At 36.8% G+C, this 19,717-nt stretch overlaps 1 protein-coding gene across 2 annotated transcripts in view; it reads right to left on the reverse strand.

Moving 5' to 3' along the window:
- Positions 1-1,937: 1,937 nt before the first annotated feature.
- Positions 1,938-19,717, reverse strand: part of LMBRD2 (LMBR1 domain containing 2) — a 39,261-nt gene continuing 21,481 nt past the window's right edge. The window contains exons 10-18 of one of the 2 annotated variants that reach the window (XM_062612951.1): positions 19,492-19,673; positions 18,600-18,733; positions 18,316-18,421; positions 17,488-17,585; positions 15,678-15,781; positions 14,520-14,566; positions 12,555-12,657; positions 10,783-10,912; positions 1,938-2,431 (exon numbers count right to left, since the gene is read on the reverse strand). In XM_062612951.1, coding sequence (XP_062468935.1) covers positions 2,146-2,431; positions 10,783-10,912; positions 12,555-12,657; positions 14,520-14,566; positions 15,678-15,781; positions 17,488-17,585; positions 18,316-18,421; positions 18,600-18,733; positions 19,492-19,673 — 1,190 coding nt within the window. In that variant the 3' untranslated portion in view covers positions 1,938-2,145. Of the gene's footprint in view, positions 2,432-2,601; positions 8,701-10,782; positions 10,913-12,554; positions 12,658-14,519; positions 14,567-15,677; positions 15,782-17,487; positions 17,586-18,315; positions 18,422-18,599; positions 18,734-19,491; positions 19,674-19,717 lie in introns of those variants that run through there. The other variant, XM_062612952.1, reaches the window with a different exon arrangement.

Below are 19,717 nucleotides of genomic sequence, written 5' to 3' on the forward strand. Positions count from 1 at the left end.
ACAGTGTCTTCTGTCCAAGTTGGGCCCTGACTTTGGCTTTAGCTTCCGGAAAGAGCTCTCAAAACCCAAAAAAATCCTGAAGGCAATGGTGTGCAATGACTTAACACACAACAAGATGATGCAAAAGACTGGATGCTTATGAAGAGAAAGCATTAAGATCCTTATCACTGTATACAGAGCAGAGACTAGGATGAACAAGCAATATACTGGCAGGCACCATGCCACTGTGCAGGCAGAGGTGAAGCAGAAGGGCAGAGCAAGGTTAATTCACAACTCTGGTAATTCACAGTCTGTCAAATGCTATTTCAGAAGACTTAAAATTTACTGAGCAGGCAAGGTAGATTCATTAGCAACATGACAATTAAATAACAGAATTTATACAGCTCTCTGAGCAAATAAAAATCTGACAATGAGTAATGGAAAGTCAGTATTTAATAAAGGACAACTACCATCCTCTGAACTATATAGGCATACAGTAGCTACTTACCACAGTAAGTCTGCAGGAGTGTGGCTGGTTATCTACACTGAGAATGATTCACCTCAATACCAGTTAACTACACTGAGAGTGATTCACCTTAATACCAGTTAACTACACTGAGAGTGATTCACTTCAATATCCAAATCATCGCCAGAGTAAAAATAAAAATGTGCACAGATGATCATTCATAGAATCATAGAACTATAGAATGTTTTGGTTTGGAAGGGACCATTAAAGGTTGTACAGTTCCAACCCCCTTGCCATGGGCAGGGACATCTTCCAATAGACCTGGTTGATCAGAGCCTCGCCCAACCTGGTTTTGAACACTTCCAGGGATGAGGCATCTACCACCTCCCTGGGGAAGCTGCTCCTTCACTGCAAAAACTTCTTTCCTTATATATAGTCTAAATCTATCCTCTTTTAGTTTAAAACCACTTCCCTGTTCTGTTGCTGCAGGCCTTAGTAAAATGTCTCTCTAACCTTTATTGCAGCCCCTGTTTAGGTACTGGAAGGCTGCTATAAGGTCTCTCCCGAGCCTTCTTTTCTCCAGGATGAACAAGCCCAGCTCTCTCAGCCTGTCTCTATAGGAAAGGTGCTCCAGCCCTCTGATCGTCTTCATGTTCCAACTCTCCAATATCCTCACTCCAACAGGTCCATGTCCTTTGTATGCTGGGGACTCCAGTACTGCAGGTGGGATCTCATCAGAGCAGAGTAGAGGGGCAGAATCACCACCCTCGACCTGCTGGTCACGGTACTTTTGATGCAGCCCAGGTACAGTTGTCTTTCTGGGCTGTGAACACACACTGCCAGGTGAGCTTCTCACCAACCAACACCTCCAAGCCCTCCTCTTCAGGGCCCTCTGTCCCTTCATACACATTCTGCTACTCCTGTCTCTTTCCCCATCAAGAGAAAATGCCATCCACTGGATTATGACCAATGGTTCAGTATGGTCCACTGAACATTCTGCTACTGATCTTTAGCATCTGCATGCATCATTCATTTAGTAATTATTCTGAACTCATGTATATTAGAAATGCCTAAGAAAAAGATGCAGAAAAAACACCCAGTATTCCAGCAGAACAGAGAGATATGACAGTCCCAGAAGGGGACTTTACTAGCTGTGCCAAGATATTCCTACTGCAGTGGTGGCACAGACTAGTACTGAGTGTGCAAAATGTTACCCTGCAACTCACTTAAAAGAGCAGCTGCAGATCAACCACAGGAGAGAATAAATAATTAAATGCAGGAATCACCTAGTAGTAGTTGTTATAAATATTTATCATAAGGTGTTAAAAAAATGAATTGTTTTTGATTTACGATACCAGAAGATACTTCTTTACCACTCAAGAAAACATTCACTTTATGAAAAAGAAAAAAAAAGACCCCTAAAAACATACCTTGTCACTGTAGCTGAAAAGAGAACTATTTCAATTAAAAAAACTTCTCTCTTCATCCTTAAGGTTTGTTTTTTGTTTTTTAAGGTAGGTTAGACAAAACTGCTAAATATGCAAGCAGTGAAAGGAGTTAACTCCACCTTCACTGTGCCTGTCTCCTCACAGCTGTAGTGGAAAATCTCATCTCTATCCTCACCAACGGCCAAGAACATCTAGAAGGAATTATGACCTGGTTTGACTGCATATGGAAAAGAGGGAGAGGCGTAGGAGCCCTTATTTCCATCCCACGTTATGCTTCATGAAAATACCAAGTGCCCAATCAGCCCCAGGAGCAAAGTCCTCACATGCTTCCTCCAGGCACTGCAGGAAGCTTACATCTTCAGCTAGCCTTTGCTGCACTTCTCTGTATCCCTGCATTTGCAGAAGTTCTTTGAGCTTCTGCAGCTGGGTCAAGCCATAGTAAAGATACCAGCCTGAAAAGCAGGTCCAGTTCGCTTCCCCAGACTCCAACAATGACATGTCCAGGTATGCAAGGTTCCTCTCGATTTCCCTTTTTAATCTGCTGTATAGAAGATGCAAAAAGACAACTAAACCAAGGCTGGATTATCTTCTAAAGTAAAGTTAACTACTACCTCGAAAAAAGAAATGGGTCAAGTTTCTCTTTAAAAGATTGCTATTAAAAACACTTCAGAGAAGTATGAATATCTAAAATATAACAGGGAAAATGTATTGCAGAAATTATTTATTTCATGCCAACTCTTTGACTAGATATTTTAACACACATTGCAAAAATGTATCCAGTACAACCATAATTTAGAAGACTACAGAGAAAAAATTATAACTTGAATTTCAAAACAAGGTGTTATGCATACATACGTGTATCATAAGGCAAATGAAGATAGTCTATCCATAAACTGCACTCCTACAGCCTATATTAACACACACTGGAGAATGAGTATCTTTTATCACTAAACCTATGTTTACAAAGGAACTCCCTTGTCTTCCAGACACCCCTACAGAAATATAAGCTATTTCTATAAAAAATACTTAAGTTTCTACAGTGGTAACTAAGCTGTCAGTCTGAAACTTATAACTCACAGGAATATGTCAAATATAACATTATCCTTAAGAAATAACTGAAGTTCCATATTATTATTGCCTGTCAATTACAACTGAAAAACACATACTCACACAAAAGCAAGCTGAGGAAGACATTCCAGTGCCTTTTAATAGAAGAAAGAATAAACCTGATTGGGTTTACTGTATGACTGAAATGGAAGATGCCAAATATAATCAACATAGTCAATGACAGCATTTAATGTATTAGAAAGGGATCTAGTTCAAGGTGCTTTTTTGCTAGCAATGCTGAGTTTCTGTAAATGTAATCAAATGGTGTAGGAGTGTCTCAGCTTCAGATTAGACTACTTAATTTGAGGCACAGCTAGTATTACAGAACTGCCATAAAGAAGTACATACTCCTGCAGAGCCTATGAGGGAAGAGGAATGTAAAAGTTGCAGAAAGTTTACAAGATTCACAAATAAATTGCTCTGAAAGAGAATTTAATAGTTTTCTGAATTTTAAAGAAAAATTGCTGGAGACAATATATATACCTTAAGTAGTATGTTTGTTAATAATTAAGATGTACGTATTTGTCTGTAATTATAGGTCTGTTTTCTTTAAGAAGCCCCATAGTAAGTTTTCCTTCATAAAGGATCTCTATTTGTATTGTAAATGCCCCCCAGAGTGAAAGTAATTACAGAAATAATGAAAATTTGAAGAAAATATTGTATTTTTCCTGTAACATTTAAAGTATCTGAAGATGAATTTAACAAAATATAACCCATGATAATTACAGAAAATCAGAATAATCACTTTTTAAATACTTCATATATAAAAATTATTGTCATGGTTATGTTTTTAAATAGCAAGAATAAATACTGAATGATAGCAGCTTTCTGCCACTTTCATTAATACTGTTAATGACTATTTTACAAGTGCTTGATTGCAAAATAAAGGCAGATTATATACCATGCTTTTTCCAGTAGTGTAAGTTACAGCAGTATAAAGTTTGTTTCTTAACATGCTATCATACCTAAATAATAAAATATATTACATTTTGCCCAAAGTGTCACTATTAGCACAGACTAGAATTTGCATATCCTTCACTCAAAGACTCCCTCACTTCACAGCTAAGGGATGCACCTTTCTTAAGAAGAGTGCACAGGACTCATTTCCCACTACAGATATTTGTATCTTTAAATGCCTGAAAGAACTACAAATTCAGTAGGAGCAGTAAATTTGACTAGAGATTTTTGTTATCTGTACTTTTTACGAAATCCAACACTGACCCAGTATTGAAGTATCTACTGTTTTCATTCCCACATTTCAAAGTTCATTACAACTCACATGGATTCTTTTCACGGGTTTAAATCTTTGACATGAAAATATTCAAGTGCTTGCACTTAACTTTGGTGGGCTTTTTGGTGTTTTGTTTTGGTTTTTGTGCTCACAAATGAATTCTGATGAAACGTAAGTACACCCTAACTGCTCAATAATTCAAAAAGAGGAATAATAAACAGAGGATGTGACATTCCTTAGCTGCAAATAAATACAGCTATATACTGACATAACATATATGCCAACATGTTTAGCTCCCTAAAGTACAGTTTGCAAGGCAGTTACATTTTAAATCACCTAATCTGGAACATCAAATACAATGCAAGAGAACTATTAGCCTACAGTGTATTCACTGCCAAACATACCAAAGCTAGTTTTAAATTATTTTAGTTGTGGTGCTGTTAGGATTAGAGCTATAGTAGCGAAGAATTTGTCAAGAGTTGCCACAGTCTGGCTGGGAATCATCACAGAATCATAGAAGGGTTTGGGTTAGAAGGGACCTTTAAAGATTATCTAGTTCCAACCATGGGCAGGGACATTTTCAACAAGATCAGGTTGCTCAGGGCCCCATCAAGTTGCACATAGCCCCCATGTTCTGCATTATTTGTACTAGCAGTAACCAAGCTAGTTTAAAAGTAGCCCAAGCACACAGCAAATGCTGTGCAGGCATATCCCTTATTTCTACAGTGTTCTTTTACAGCTGTACTCTCTATTTCTTTGTTGGAAGTCTTCCTAATTTACTCATAGGAACTCATAACTAATTTTCTAAACATACTTCAGATTAATTTGCCTAAAAATTGCATATAATTAGGGCAAGAGTAACTGTTGGTCAGCAACTATCAACTCCTTACTTAAACACCCAGTATATCCTTGGAGCACATTACCACAGAAATCTCCAAGCACAATCCAGAGAACTCTTGAGAGACTTTCAGAGCTCAAAGCAGCCGTTGGTTAACTCCATTACTCCACTGCAACATCAAAAAAAGGTCACTGGATTCCCACCTCAATAAACTCAGCCATTCTGTTAGCAACTGAAATCCCACTGCCATTAACTTGCACAGTCAACTCCATAAATTACCGTATCCCAATGAAAACTGCACAGAGGGCTTACACTGAGGACTAGTTAGCTTTCATGTATAAAATCCGTATCAAGTTTCCACTGAAAATTCTGGTTCTAGCCATTCCACTGATTTCTGAGAGAGGAAAAAACCCCAAACAAACCAAGCCCAAGAAAGCCTGATCCAATTCTCTGAAGTCAGCAGGGGCTAGGTAAGGATACTTCACAAGAACTCAGAATAACAAACATTCCTTCTATAATTTTTCAATTAGCACTGAATTAGATCCCTTTGTAGTGACATTTTCAAGAGTTAAACAAAGAACCTGAACCTTATTTCATCCAAAGATTTTTTTTTTTACAAATAAATTTTTTGGCAATTAAATGAGACACAAGTTTTAAAAATAGAAATATCACATCTAAGAACATTCACGTGGATTAAAGTCCAGGAATAGATACAATCCCCTTCATGTAAGGCTGAATTCAGAATAGATCTAAATTAAATTAAATAGGTGCTAACATAAAATTGCTAAAGAACAATCTGAATAAAAAGAGTCTCGTTTTCTTAACTACGAGTCCCTGATACCACCCTAAGATTTTGATCAAGCTTTTACAGTATAAAAAATACCAAAACTAAGAAAGTGCCTCTTACAGGTAATCTGGAAATTGTATTATGCCTTGAATACATGTGGACATGGCTGTCGTTCAGTGCATTCACCTAAAAAAGGAACTGACGATTACTTCATGTCTGCTAATTTATTAATATAAGTATTTCTATACAAATAGAGTATTTTTTCTCCTTCATAATAACAATTAAATGTTTTAAAACAGGCAAACCAATATATTACACATACCACTACTGTTAGAACACATGATCTACTAAATCACAAGAGGTAGTTAGATCCCCATTAACAATTACTTCAGAAACAAAGACTACTTTTAAAAATCAGTAGAACATCTCATTCATAAAAAATTTCTTTTCGCAAGAACTCATTCCTAACTGTTTTAAGGGATGTCTGTTTTTTAAGCATGATAAAGAACTTATAATGAAAACATGTTCTCTTTCAGTTTTCAACATAACTTCGCAGTAAGAATGTAAGAAAATCCCCAAGTGGTAAAGACTTAAGACAAGCTGCAATAATACAACATTTTAAATAAAGCAAATTTCCAAAGATATAATGAATTTGATCACATCTTTTACCTTATGATTACAGTTCAGAATTCTTTCAACTAACTACACTTTAAAAATAAATCTACACCAATGAAATTCATGTGAAGTTTTTTTTACACTGTTAGTAATTGGCATTTTTGAATGGCATTCAAATGACTAAGCATTGTTCTTTTTGCAACAAGTTACTGCAAAACACAGGCACCTTAAAAACAGATACATAATGCAACCAGGGTATTTGGGACATTAAAAGTGTTTACCATTATCCAGTCATGCTATGTATTTCCCTTCTTTTAAAGGAATATGCTACAATTTGAAGCCGTGCCCGAGTTGTGTGCAAATTATAGTTTCAGCATTTAAATCAATTTTCACATTATATTTCTTTTACAGGTACAAAAATGCTAGTGTGCGAAGATTTTCAACCATTACAACTGCAAAAAATCTTAAATCAGATTTATATCTTTGATAACGCATTCCCGCTATTGCACATATGCTCATATGACAGTGAAACTATGGTCAATCGATTTCAAATATTTACACACGCTAAAATTATTTATCTGCATATAATGTTGGAAAAGAAAAAATACAGCCTTTCTTGACCAATACAGCTTGCTTCAAAATTAATACCACCAAATTTCAGAGAATCATAAAATACCAGGTTGGAAGGGACTGCAAGGATCATGTGGTCCCACCTTTCCTGGCAAAACACAGTCTAGACAAGGTCCCAGCACCCTGTCTGGCTAAATCTTAAAGGTGTCCCATGCCAGGGAATCCACCACTTCCCTGGGGAGGGTACTCTAACGACTGTTCTCACTGCGAAATTTTTTTTTTCTCCCCAACCTGTGCCCAATAACCTTCATCTTTTCCATGTGACTCCATGTAGAAAGGGAATCCCCTTCTTCTTTGCAGCCACCCTTTAAATACTGGAACATGTAGTTTATGACTTTGTGAAGACAGCCTGCCATTCAATCTTTCTGCTTAAACACGGTCTGATACATGACCTGGGGGTGCTGACTGATGGCCGGCTGAACATGAGCCAGCTTGTGCCCAGGCAGCCAAGAAGGCCAACATCATCCTGGTCTGTACCAGCAACAGTGTGGCCAGCAGGATCAGGGCAGCAATCATATCCCTGAACTCAGCACTGATGGGGCTGTACCTCAAATCCTGTGTTCAGTTCTGGGGCTCTTACTACAAGAGCAACATTGAGGGGGTGGAGTGGGTCCAGAGAAAGGCAACGGAGCTGGTGAAGGGTCCGGAGCACAAGTCTGATGAGGAACAGCTGAGGGAACTGCGAGGGTTTAGTCTGGAGAAGAGAAGGCTCAGGGGCAATCTTATCCCTCTCTACAGCTACCTGAAAGGAGGTTGTAGTGAGGTGGAGGTCAGTCTCTTCTCCCAAGTAACAAGTGGTAGGACAAGAGGAAATGGTCTCAAGCTGCACCAGGGGAGGTTTAGATTGGATATTGGGAAAAAATTCTTCACAGTGTGGGTAATCAGCCATCGGAACAGGCTGCCCAGGAAAGCTGAAGTGTTCAAAAACCATGTAGATGAGGGCCTCAGTGACACAGTATAGTGGCGGTCTTGGCGGTCCTGGGTAATGGTTGGACTTGATGATCTTAAAAGGTCTTTTCCAACCTAGTTGATTCTATGATTCTATTATTCAAAGACCACTGAAACCCAAAGAAGCCTTAATTTCATTCAGTAGATTTTGGACTAGGCATTAAGTTATAATAGAAAAAATACAGAAAGTGTTTATTATAGTAATTGACAAAACTGCACTTTGGATGCATTAAAATGCTCTCACAGCACCTGTTAAAATACAAAAAGATTCCTTCTGAAAAATCCTTTTCCTAAAACTTAAAATGTTACAGCAAGTTGAGCCCCAGGTATATTTATGAAGTTTACACTCTATTAATTTTTTCTCCTTTTGGTCATGACACAAAAACCCACACTGATGGACAACAATATCTACAATAGAAGAAGCATATTCTTGTCATATACAGGTGCATTTCCAAAATAGTTGTTCCTTCATATTCATATTCTAAAGAAATATTATCTTCTCTGGTTCAGTGATATATCATAAATACAGTATTTTCCAAGCAATGAGCGGGAATAGATTTCCACTGAATTTTCCTTTAGCTTTGAGGAGTTTAGACATCATCAAATATTTTGCTCCGAGACATCGACAGGTATCTTCCACCAGGCTGGTACCTGCAGAATCAATTTTAAACATGAAAAAGTATCAAGGGAAATAGAAAAATAAAGACCCAAGAAATCATGTAACTCACTGAACTCTTACTCCTTCACTCTCAATGAATTACATGATCTGGAGCTCTACTGAATTACTGTTTCCATGAGAATTTCATAGGCAGTCATTAAATTAGATCTCATGTGACCAAAAAAAGCAGTGATATGAATACTGGGAGTCTTAAAGAACTTCGTTTCCTCATATAAAGAAAAGAAGTTGAATGTTTTTATTGAATAGAACTTTTTCCTAAAAAAATAAACCAAACCAAACCAACAAACCCCCAAAACAAACAAAACAAAAAACTAAAACCCAACAAAACCTACCAAACCCCCCAAAACACACCCCCCCCCCCCAAATCATCAAAACCCAAACAAACGAAAAACCCAACCAACTGACAGTAAAATTCCAAACAAACAAAAACCCCAAACCAAACAACAGCATCCAAAAGTAGTTTGGATGATTAATAGTACATCTCAGTGGGTATTCCTAGGAGAAATAAGAGTTTCAAAGATAATGAGAACAAATAGCTGCACTCTTAGTGGGAAAAAGCCTCACAACTTGTTGGTCAAATCTATTTTAAAAGCATTTTAAAAGCACATACAAGTCTCAGTGAAAGCACAATGTACTTCCTCTCTGCAGTATTTCCCAAAACCTGAATAGACTTCATGCCAGAACCTAGTGTTCCTAAAGCTCTTACTGTCCTAGAACACTTGTAACTACCACAGAAGTTATAGTTTAAAAAAAAAATAAAATAAAAAAATCAATGTTACTATAATGAGCTATTTTTAAGTGAAATGAAATGTCATATACGATTATTTTTGATTTATTACTTCTATGAAATCAATGCAGGTTACTAAAAAAGAACACAACTAAGCTCTGTGGCTCCAGATTTTCTTTAAAAAAAAAAAAGTTCAGAATGTTCCACTCTACAAAATCTGTATAAGTGCCAGAAGACTTCAGATACTGTACCTGAAAAGTATTTGCTCCAAAAGAATTATATATGTATATTCCTATTTTTGTAGACTATTACCCCTTTCACACTGTCCAGAAATCAACAATTGACAAAAATGTTAGGCTAGATCTTCTTTGAATTCTTGTGCTTAAAAAGAACCAGCTTTTGAAATGTGGCAACACTGGACTAGACAAGTTAGTTGTTGATGTAAACTAACATTGCTGACATGATCTGAAAAACTGGCATTGTCATTCAATAGCGTGATTTTGGCATTTATTTTTTGACATTGTAAATATGAGTCAACTGTAACCATTCATGATTTTTTTAATTGGACTGGGCATGCTAGTTTTAGCTAAAAAATAATGTAAACTGTAACTTTTATATAGGAATTTAAAATTATTTATCATTAAATGATTCTACATCATAACTACCTAGATAAAAAAGCACCCATAAAATGTATTACTTGTTTCTTAAATACAAGCAGAGCTCAGCAGTCATGAAAAATACTCTATAGCATGACTAAGAGTTGTTGCAGCCACCACTACAGAATCACAGAATTCTCTATTACAGACAGAGCTACACTGTTCAGCTGGGAACTTTTTGTTCAGTAATTTCAGATTTAATTTATTAGTCCAGTCATTCCAAGATCTGATCCCCAGGTGTATTACTGAAACTAATGGTCTTGTAATATGCAGTTTTCTTTCTTGCAGCCCTCTATGATGATTTTTATACATGGAAATCAAATAAACTTTCTAAAGTCTTCTAGGAAATTAGAGAAAACCTTACATCACGCAGGTCATTCTCCAGGTTTCTGTTTTTATATGCAGTATATGCATATATGCAGTCTTTTTCAGATTATGCCGACATATAAAATTATACTTAACTCAAATTCTACTAAGACATTTCTATAAAAAAATGAAAAGGCTTCAGGTTTCAACTGGTTTTAAAACAATTACCGTATCATGGGGGAGAAGGAAGAAATGAAAAGAGCCAGGTAAAGTGGTAATTTTTGTTTACAAAACCTACTAGGAAGCCATTTGATACAGGTGTCATAAGTCAGAATACATTGTAAATAAAGACAGAAGACCCTCACCTTCCAGAGTCCGATTCAAGAGGGTCATCATTAATTGAATCTGCATTAAAATCCAAAGGTTCTGCATCCTGAAGAAGTTCTATTCTATCTCTTTCAGTCCTGCCATTTGATCGGGTATACTTTGACAGAGCTGAGTAGGTAAAAGGAAGGAAAGACACTCATTTGCTTTATGAACACCTTGGAGAATGTGAAATCATCAAACTTTAAATACCAGAATAATAAATTGCTACTAAGTCATCCAAAGTTTAGCTATGATGATTTAGAGTAGATTAGATATTAAACTAACCAACTACATGCTCAAATTCATTGTATTCAAATTAATTTTTGCATGTCCATAGAAACTACAATTATCATTTTGCCCCTCAAGTAAGATGAGATCTACTTTGCAAAGAATGGACGCATGCCAACCTCATGAAGTTTAACCATGCCAAGTGCAAGGTCCTACACCTGGGTCAGAGCAATCCCAGGAACAGCTACAGGCTGGGCAGAGAACAGGTTCAGAGCAGCCCTGTGGAGAAGCACTTGGGGATGTTGCTCGATGAGAAAATGAACATGAGCTGGCAGTGTGCGCTTGCAGCCCAGAAAACCAACTGTATCCTGGGCTGGATCAAATGCAGCGCAACCAGCAGGTCAAAGGAGGTGATCCTGCCCCTCTACTCTGCTCTCGTGAGACCTCACCTGGAGTATCGTGTGCAGTTCTGGTGTCCTCAACATAAAAAGGACATGGAACTGTTGGAACAAGTCCAGAGGAAGGCCACGAGGATGATCAGGGGACTGGAGCACCTCCTGTATGAAGACAGGCTGAGCAAGTTGAGGCTGTTCGGCCTGGAGAAGAGAAGGCTGCGTGGAGACCTCATAGCAGCCTTCCAGTATCTGAAGGGGGGCTACAGGAATGCTGGAGAGGGACTAATGAAGTACAGTGGTTTTGCAGTTCACTCTGCCACTTTCATTAGGCCAGTACCTACAGCTTGTTTCAGAATTGAAATGCCACATGTTCCTTTAGTTACATTAAAGTATAGAATATACTAATAATTTAATATAATCTCACAGTTAGGCTACCTCTGTAAATATGAGTTTGCAACTCTGTAAAGAGGAGGAGAAATCTACCAGATTTGTTGCGAAAGCATGTTCAGAGCTTGCTTTCTCCCCCACCTTTTCCCTTCTTTTTTTTTAAATTTCATTTCTTATTTGTCATTAGCTTACAAAAGGCACATAAAGTACATAAAAAAAACATTAAGACTGTGACAAATAAACTGTTTGGAAGTATGGAGCACCCACAAATGTTTTGTGCTAACAGACATTATTAGATGAGTACGTATACACTCATGTGATATGTTATTGATTTCACATTCATTGGCCATCTATCTGATAATTTAATTATACCCATCTGAGGAGTTACTTCGCAACTACAAGAGGTAGATTTAATATTTAAAATTGCAAACTTCAAGATATACCCTAAATATAACCTCTTTGTTGACAACTGCTACTCTCATTGCGGCCATTATATGTCCCATAAGAAGACCAAGGTGTTGAAACTAGCCAGAATCTCCAACCTCAACTAGAGAGAGTACAGAAGATGGGAAGAAACACAGTACTCTTTTCAGGTGGCTTTAACGGGCAAGATGGCACTGTGCCAAAGAAAGGAATATATTAGCACATCAACTAAGACAAAAAAGAATGTATTTGAAGCTACACACACAGCCAGTGTGGTGCAGGCAAGACATTAGAATAAAAAAACAAATCAAACTCCCCACAAACTCCATAAAGCTTACGTCTATTGGCATTGGCCTCTGAGAAACTGGATTCTTTTTGGTCTGTGTGGACAACTCTGTTTCTAGTGGAATCATCTCTATTTCCATATCGCTCTTTCCACTCCTGGGAAAAAAGATAAAATAAGGAAATGTAAGTGGTGAGGAAAAAGCAACACAACAAAAGCCTATGGAGAATCAAGACATATTCCAGATCTGCAATGTAGAGCTAACTGGTCAATTACATCATCCTATGAAAGCAACACTTTAAAAGTGTTCCTGTTCAGTATCTTTATACAGGAAGAACTTTGGTATGTATTTTAAACTCAATAAATCCCTTCACTAAACCAGTTACTGTAAAGTTCTTTAGAAAAAAGGCTTGCAGAAAACAAACTACATATTAAATCTGCATTCAAAGTTCACGACACTGCTCCAAATTATGGTGGGAAGGTTGCTTTTTTTAAGTTCTACTTCCATCTAGTGGTAGAATGGAAAAATAAACAGAAGCAGATAGCACAAAAATATTTGGACAAGCCATGTTTACTTAGCTTCTTGTTCTGTTGTGTTTCCATTCCATCATGTTTTAGTATGAAAACATCTTAGTATCAAGTGTAATGAAATATTAAAGAACAAGACATCTCATACTTTTATTAGGAAACAACTTCATGTCTCAACAAAAACTTTTCCTCCAAAGCAACTTTTCCAGAAAATTGCTCCAATAACTTCCAGTTTCATATCTAGATCCCAGATTATGGGCTGGTAAGAACTCTATACTTGAAGTTTCTTGCGCTAATTTATGCCATGTTAGTTCTAACCTGCAGAAGGATCAAACATTTAATCATGATCCAGTAAAAGAGAATACTCTCAAAAGCCCAAAGAGTTTCAAGAATTAAAGCCCAAAGAGTTTCAAGAATTAAAGCACTACAGTATTTAATGTAAACTCAAAAAACAGGTAACATCTGAAACTGAGTCTGCTGTTGAACCAGAATTGTTTATTAATGTCAGATCATTTCAGTGTATACTAAATGCAGCATGCCTTTGCTACTATTTTATTTAACAGTATGCTCAAGTTCTAAAGTTATGAGATGGGAAGAGGATCAGAAGAAAGGCCTGTCTGTCCTGGTTGTACTGGCTGTCATCCAGAATTAAAGTATTCCTGAGCTTGAAAAGCCAAGAGGTTTTAGTCCCAATATTATCCTACCTTTCTGCAGATAACATTTTTTCCCTTCCTTTAGTCCATTTTTTACATGCATCTTTTGATTTATCTCTTCATGACTTTCTATACTAAATTCCAAATGTTACAAACAAATGGAAAACTAAAGCCATAGTTAACTGATGCCCCTTAAAATGAAGCTGCCCGAATTATTTTTATCCAGATTGACCGCTTTCATAGATTTTTCAAGTCATTATGCACCGAAAGTCTGATCTGAATCAAACATTCTGTTTGTTACCCAGTGATGAAAGTATTAATTTTGTCTTAAATGTAATTCCATCCTCTGAAAACAAGCAAACAAACAAAAATCTGTGTCAATTACTTTCCAAAGGGCATACAAAGCAACAGGTACATTTGGGAGGAGTATACAGTCCCTAATTCAGTGAACATGATGACAGTGCAACTGCAGTTATTTCAAGCAGAGCAGTATCAACATAAGAGACTGACAATAAGCCATTTCAGATTATTCTGCATCCTAGCAATCAGGATTGTTTTTAATGCTTATTATACCTATTGGCATACGCTGCTCTCACAGCACAGTAACAAAAGTGACCAAGTAGTGTGACCAGAGTCTCTCTCTTACCCTTTAAAACTAAAATGTAAATTATTCCCCCCCAATTCCTAGCCAAGACTACTCTCCAAGATTAAACTGATTCCATCAATTACTGGGGACTTACATTTTTGTGAAATAGAACATGCTGAATTAAATAGCAATGGCGAATCCTATCAGATATTGCAGTATATTAATATTGTAATTAGCTAAAACAATCTCATACCCTTCTTCTGTTTTCACCTTCTTCCTGCCTTTGACGTTTTCTTTTCTCTATATAAGAAAAAAAAAGAACCAGCTGAGCTCCATACAAGAAAAAACATTACCAATATTTTTTAACCAACAGTGAAAACCCAAAGTTAACTTGCTAAGATTCCTACTTACATAGAAATAAATAGCTCATACAATTAAATGAAAACAAAAGACAAAGCTGCTTGTCTATCATTATGGAGTTTCTTGTTGGAATTAATTAATCGTGATGGTATCTTGGGTCAAGGCATGACGTGGATACTAGCTAACAAAAAAAAAAGTAGTTGGAAAAAGTATGATGTTAAGAACAAACTTGAGCATTATCAAATTAAAATCTTGCTGAAGTTCTGGGAGGCCCAAAGTATTACCCAAATAGTTTGTGTCTGTATCTACTATACAGCTGTAAATGTAACATCTCAGCATCAAAGGATAGTAATCTCTTGTTTAAGGGAAGGAGAGACATGCATCTCTCTCAAAAAGAAAAAAATAAAAGAAAACCAAACCCAAATCCACAAAGAAACCTACTCTAAGAAAATCTAGGCTTTTTTAATAACTGTGAAAGAGGTCTAAAATTATTTCACAATATAAAATTGTATCCAAAGATTTTAATTTCTAAACATCGCTTTTAACAACTTTCACAAAATACTTTCAATAAGAATTACATTAAAAAATAAAAATCTTTCAAAGCCAGCAGATAATTACAGCTCTACAGAACAACATGTTTTCTGTGATAAAACACAGTTAGGTGAAGCAGCAAAAAACTGTAAAGGAGACAACAGAGTTTGGGCAGCTCATGACATAGTGTACTTCATAGGAATACTAGTGTCCTGGGTTCCGCAGTAGCAGTCATGTTTTTCCTTTGTGTTAACTGGTGCAGTGCAGTGTTTTGACTTTCAGCTCGGGAACAGAGCTGATAACAAGGATATTTTGGTTTGGCCAAGGACTTTGTGAGGCTCATGCTCTGCCAGGGAGGAGGGGAGGCTGTGAGGAAGCAGAGACGGGGCGCCTGACCCGGGCTAGCCGGGGAGGTATTCCATACCACAGCACGTCATGCCCGGGGTGAGGGGTAACTGGGAGTAACAAGCTACCTGACTGGGTTTAAACCACGACAACTAGGATAGACGACCCAACTTACCTCTTCTGATTAGCTCTTTCCCTTCATCAATCAAATCAGAGGTCATTTCATTATCCCCCATGAACTGCTGAAATCCCAAAAGATTCAAACAACGAGTTCCTAAACTGGTAAAGCCGGAGAAGCAATTTTGTTTGTTAACTTACAATGAATAGAGGTATTACAATGCAAAATGTGAAACAAATTACTCAGAAATTTATGGACAATTCAAGAATAAAGCAATATAGAAGACACATTATTATACTGAGAAATCAGAAAATTCACAATAGTGACATTTTCGCATATCCAACTGAAAGTGATGGAATACTCCTATTCAAATTGAGAATAACACTGTCTATAGTCTTGAGAGTAGTGATTTAAGACAATTGCTTGAAATGTTCTCACATATAACAAAATTTATACCCATGATATCTCATTGACTCTTCTTTGTCAGAAGACAATTACTACAAAAAACTCCGCCTATTAAGATATCTGTGGTTTTGAAATAGTAGCAACAGGAAAGCCACCTTCATCTCAGGTTTCACTCGGGAGAAACATGGCATATTCTTACACTGCAGGGATGCTGGCTGAATACACATTCGGCAGCAGTCAGATAAAAAGCTTGCTCCACTTTTTTTAACCTAGTCCTTGAATTAGACAGCACTAAACCACTTTCACCTTTTCAGCTTCACACTTGAGAACACAACTGCTGGTTTTGTTGCTGTTTTTCTCCAAACTGGTGTATCAATATCATGTTCAAAGTTGGCTTCATTGTATATTTACGCTGAAAAGCTTTTTTTGCCTATACTATCTGAACTTTAAGACTGCTGCATTAAACAGCTTTCCTTGATAGATTTTATCTAGTGTTTTACATGCATCTGAATTATTAGAGGGCAGCAAAGTCCTCGCAAAGCAAGCTCCTCTCCTCAGTTTCTTCTCTTCCTTTTCACTATGGCATTCAAGACCCAGGGTCACAGACAACAAGTCACACAAATTATTTTCTTCTTGTTGGCTTCACTGTTTTTTGAGGGGCTTTTTTGCTTGTTGGGTTTTTTTTCCCCTCCACCACCATTTTTGTACCCTAACCTAAAAGTAAGCATGCAAAAATAAGGACAGGATCCTTGTTGTCTTATTATATATGGATGCACGTAGGTTTTTATGGACAGATCAAGGTGTTTTACTACAATGTACATGAGTCATGCAAAATAAAGGAAGAGAACATAAACGTAGCTGGGCAAACCTACAGTATCTCAACCATTACAGAGCTCAAAAGCAAACATTTTGAAATGTAAGGATAAAGCAAGCATATAATATATATAGCAGTATTTTCTGTAACTACCCTTACAGCTGCCAAGAAATTGTGCCTTAGGGAAACAATATCAAACGATTTAAACCACTATATTTTCAAACTGAAGTCTGGTATGGATCAGAAAATCATTGTACCAATTAGAAAGTTTATTAACTACAGTTTCAGCTAATGCTTCTTAATATATTAGAAAACCTTGCTGAAAACAGTTTCCTCATGGTAATTTTAATCTCAAAAGCAGAATCTAAGCAGGCTCCAAAGTTTGAACAGATCTGACCTCAAAATCTAGGAATGAAGTTTAATGGGGAAAAAGCCTCCACAACTCAGTTATGAGTTAATATAATGAATATTCTTGAAATGTGTACATTTCACATATATAAACAGCTAGGTATTGGTTTAGGTTTTGCATTTTTGTTATTATTTCATAACTCATCTGCTGGAAAAGGAGAAGAGAATATCTCACTGATCACTGAAACTAATATTATTCATGTAAAGAAACACAGAGGATCTGTCTTGCATATCACTTACCTGAAGTATGTGGCAATACAGAGAATGACAACAAGCATTGGGTAATATATATAAAATCCATCTGCAATGAAGGATAGTACTCTCATGGATCCCATTATCTGGAAAAAAATTCCAAAACCAAGCTATAATCAAGTATTTTCTACATATATCCATAAAGATTGTCCCACCTTACTGTTTTCAGTCCACAACACACAAACACAGAATCCTTTACATTTACTGAAAATCAGTCAATATCATTATCACAGATCTGCTTCAGACACTTGACCCAGAATAAGCAGATATAAAGGCTGCCTCTAGCAGTGTATCCACTTCGAGGTTTCCAAGATGCTTGATCTTGTCTCACCTAATCCAGAACCAGTTCAAATCTGGTGGATCTTTTTTCATCTGCTGCGAAAGGCATCTCTGGGCAACGCTTAAGAATCCACTTGCTAACAACAAAGATGTGAGATGTAACCTGCTGTCCTGCGGAAACTGTGGTTCAGTTATCCCAAACTCACTGTTTTTTAGTGGCAAGTTAGGTTCACTCCTAGTCTATAAAAATGCCCCATACGCTAAAAACAGAGGAAGCTAAAGCTCTGAAGAAGTGAAGCACAGTCTGAACTCTTCACAGTAACACTTTACTTTCTTAGGATAAAGAGACCTAAACAGAAAAACTGCACTATTGATGACTCCTAGCAATCATTACTGAACTATAAGTAAGTATGTCTACCTGTGTAATAGTAATGAAAATATTTTAATATCCGAATCTTAATATAAGAAATATTTTAAAATATTGTGCCTATTTTCCAAATCACATAGATGGCTCAAACCCACATTTTCTGTACTTACAGATGTATAAGCAGTTGGCTGAGTATTTTTGTGAGAGATTATTGCATCCATGTGGGTCAAGCCCAAAAAGTTCAAGCATAATGGTGGAGTAAGACGGCAAAATAACCTGCACAAATACAAGAAGCAACAGCATTTAAAACAATTTACTGGACTAATGATATTCACAAATTGTAACTTGGTATTTCACAGAATATACCTGTATGTTTCTAAATGAAAGAATATAAATGAAACTTTCATGGACACCTTCAATTGAGTATCTGACAGAAAATCTGCAAAATACTCACATGCCACTGAAAAGGAGACTGTACGCATCTGTCTGATGATGTGAAGATAAGTAGTAATAGTTAAATACACGGATCCTGAAGACAGTAGAGTAAACACAGATACTTAAGAAAAAGATGGTAAGAAAACAGGCCATCTGTGAAAAAAAATATAAAAGTCACTTGAATGTAGAACTCTACTAAAGGTTTTACTGCATTCAGCACACAGTCTGTGCAGGCAATAAGTTGACTGCAGTCTAATTTTTTATTTTGAGATGGGACAGCAACACCAGCTCTCACCTGCTCTAAGAAACTTCAGGAGTTTTTTTCACCAATTAAGAATTATACTTTAACATCCTGCATTTCATATAATGATAACTGACCCTTTGAGTATTAATTCTACTTCTTGTTACGTAAATGAAATTGCTGTAATTACCTTGATAATTACTATGATAACTTGGCATTTCTTCCCACAAAAAGGGATAAAAATGAGTGTTTTCGATGCAACCTATTTTGTTAGTATACTGGAATTTTTCAGCTCAGTTCCTTTACTGATAAATTTGTACATGTGTATGCTAGCTACACCTGAGGCTGTATTTCTGGTCAGCAGCAAATTCCTGGTTAGGAAAGACAGGTCACACATGGCTGATTAAACACAAAACTTCAAGTTAAGGTTTCACAGATTATTCCACACATGACATTCAGCTCAACTGGGTCACACGCTCATCCTGCATTGAGAGTTTTAAGAAAGTGGCAAAAGGCTGACTCACTCCACAGAAACAATGGTGTTACATGTTTTAGAGACCTTCTGAGAGTTGACAGATTATTTAGAGGCTTACTTTTAAATAAATCTGGTCTAATGTTGTGGTAACAAATTACCTGAAAGATTTTTATTGACTGATTATTTCAAACTTACCTCTATGTATATATAATTATATGTCTTTTCTGCCAGCTGTATGAAAACTGCAAACAGTGATAAAACTGGTTTTGTGCTGAAAAAGGTGCACTCTGACCACACAACAACGACAGAGAATGTGGCCAGAACAACAGCAAGCACCCTATAAAACCATGGTCGTAGAAGGCATTCCCAGTACCACTCTGGAAAAAAAAAAACACACATACAACTGGAAAGGGTTAATGAA

This window comes from Pezoporus occidentalis, unplaced genomic scaffold (genome assembly GCF_034315485.1).
Source record: "Pezoporus occidentalis ecotype Australia unplaced genomic scaffold, CSIRO_AGI_Poc_V1 ctg162, whole genome shotgun sequence".
NCBI lineage: Eukaryota > Metazoa > Chordata > Aves > Psittaciformes > Psittacidae > Pezoporus > Pezoporus occidentalis.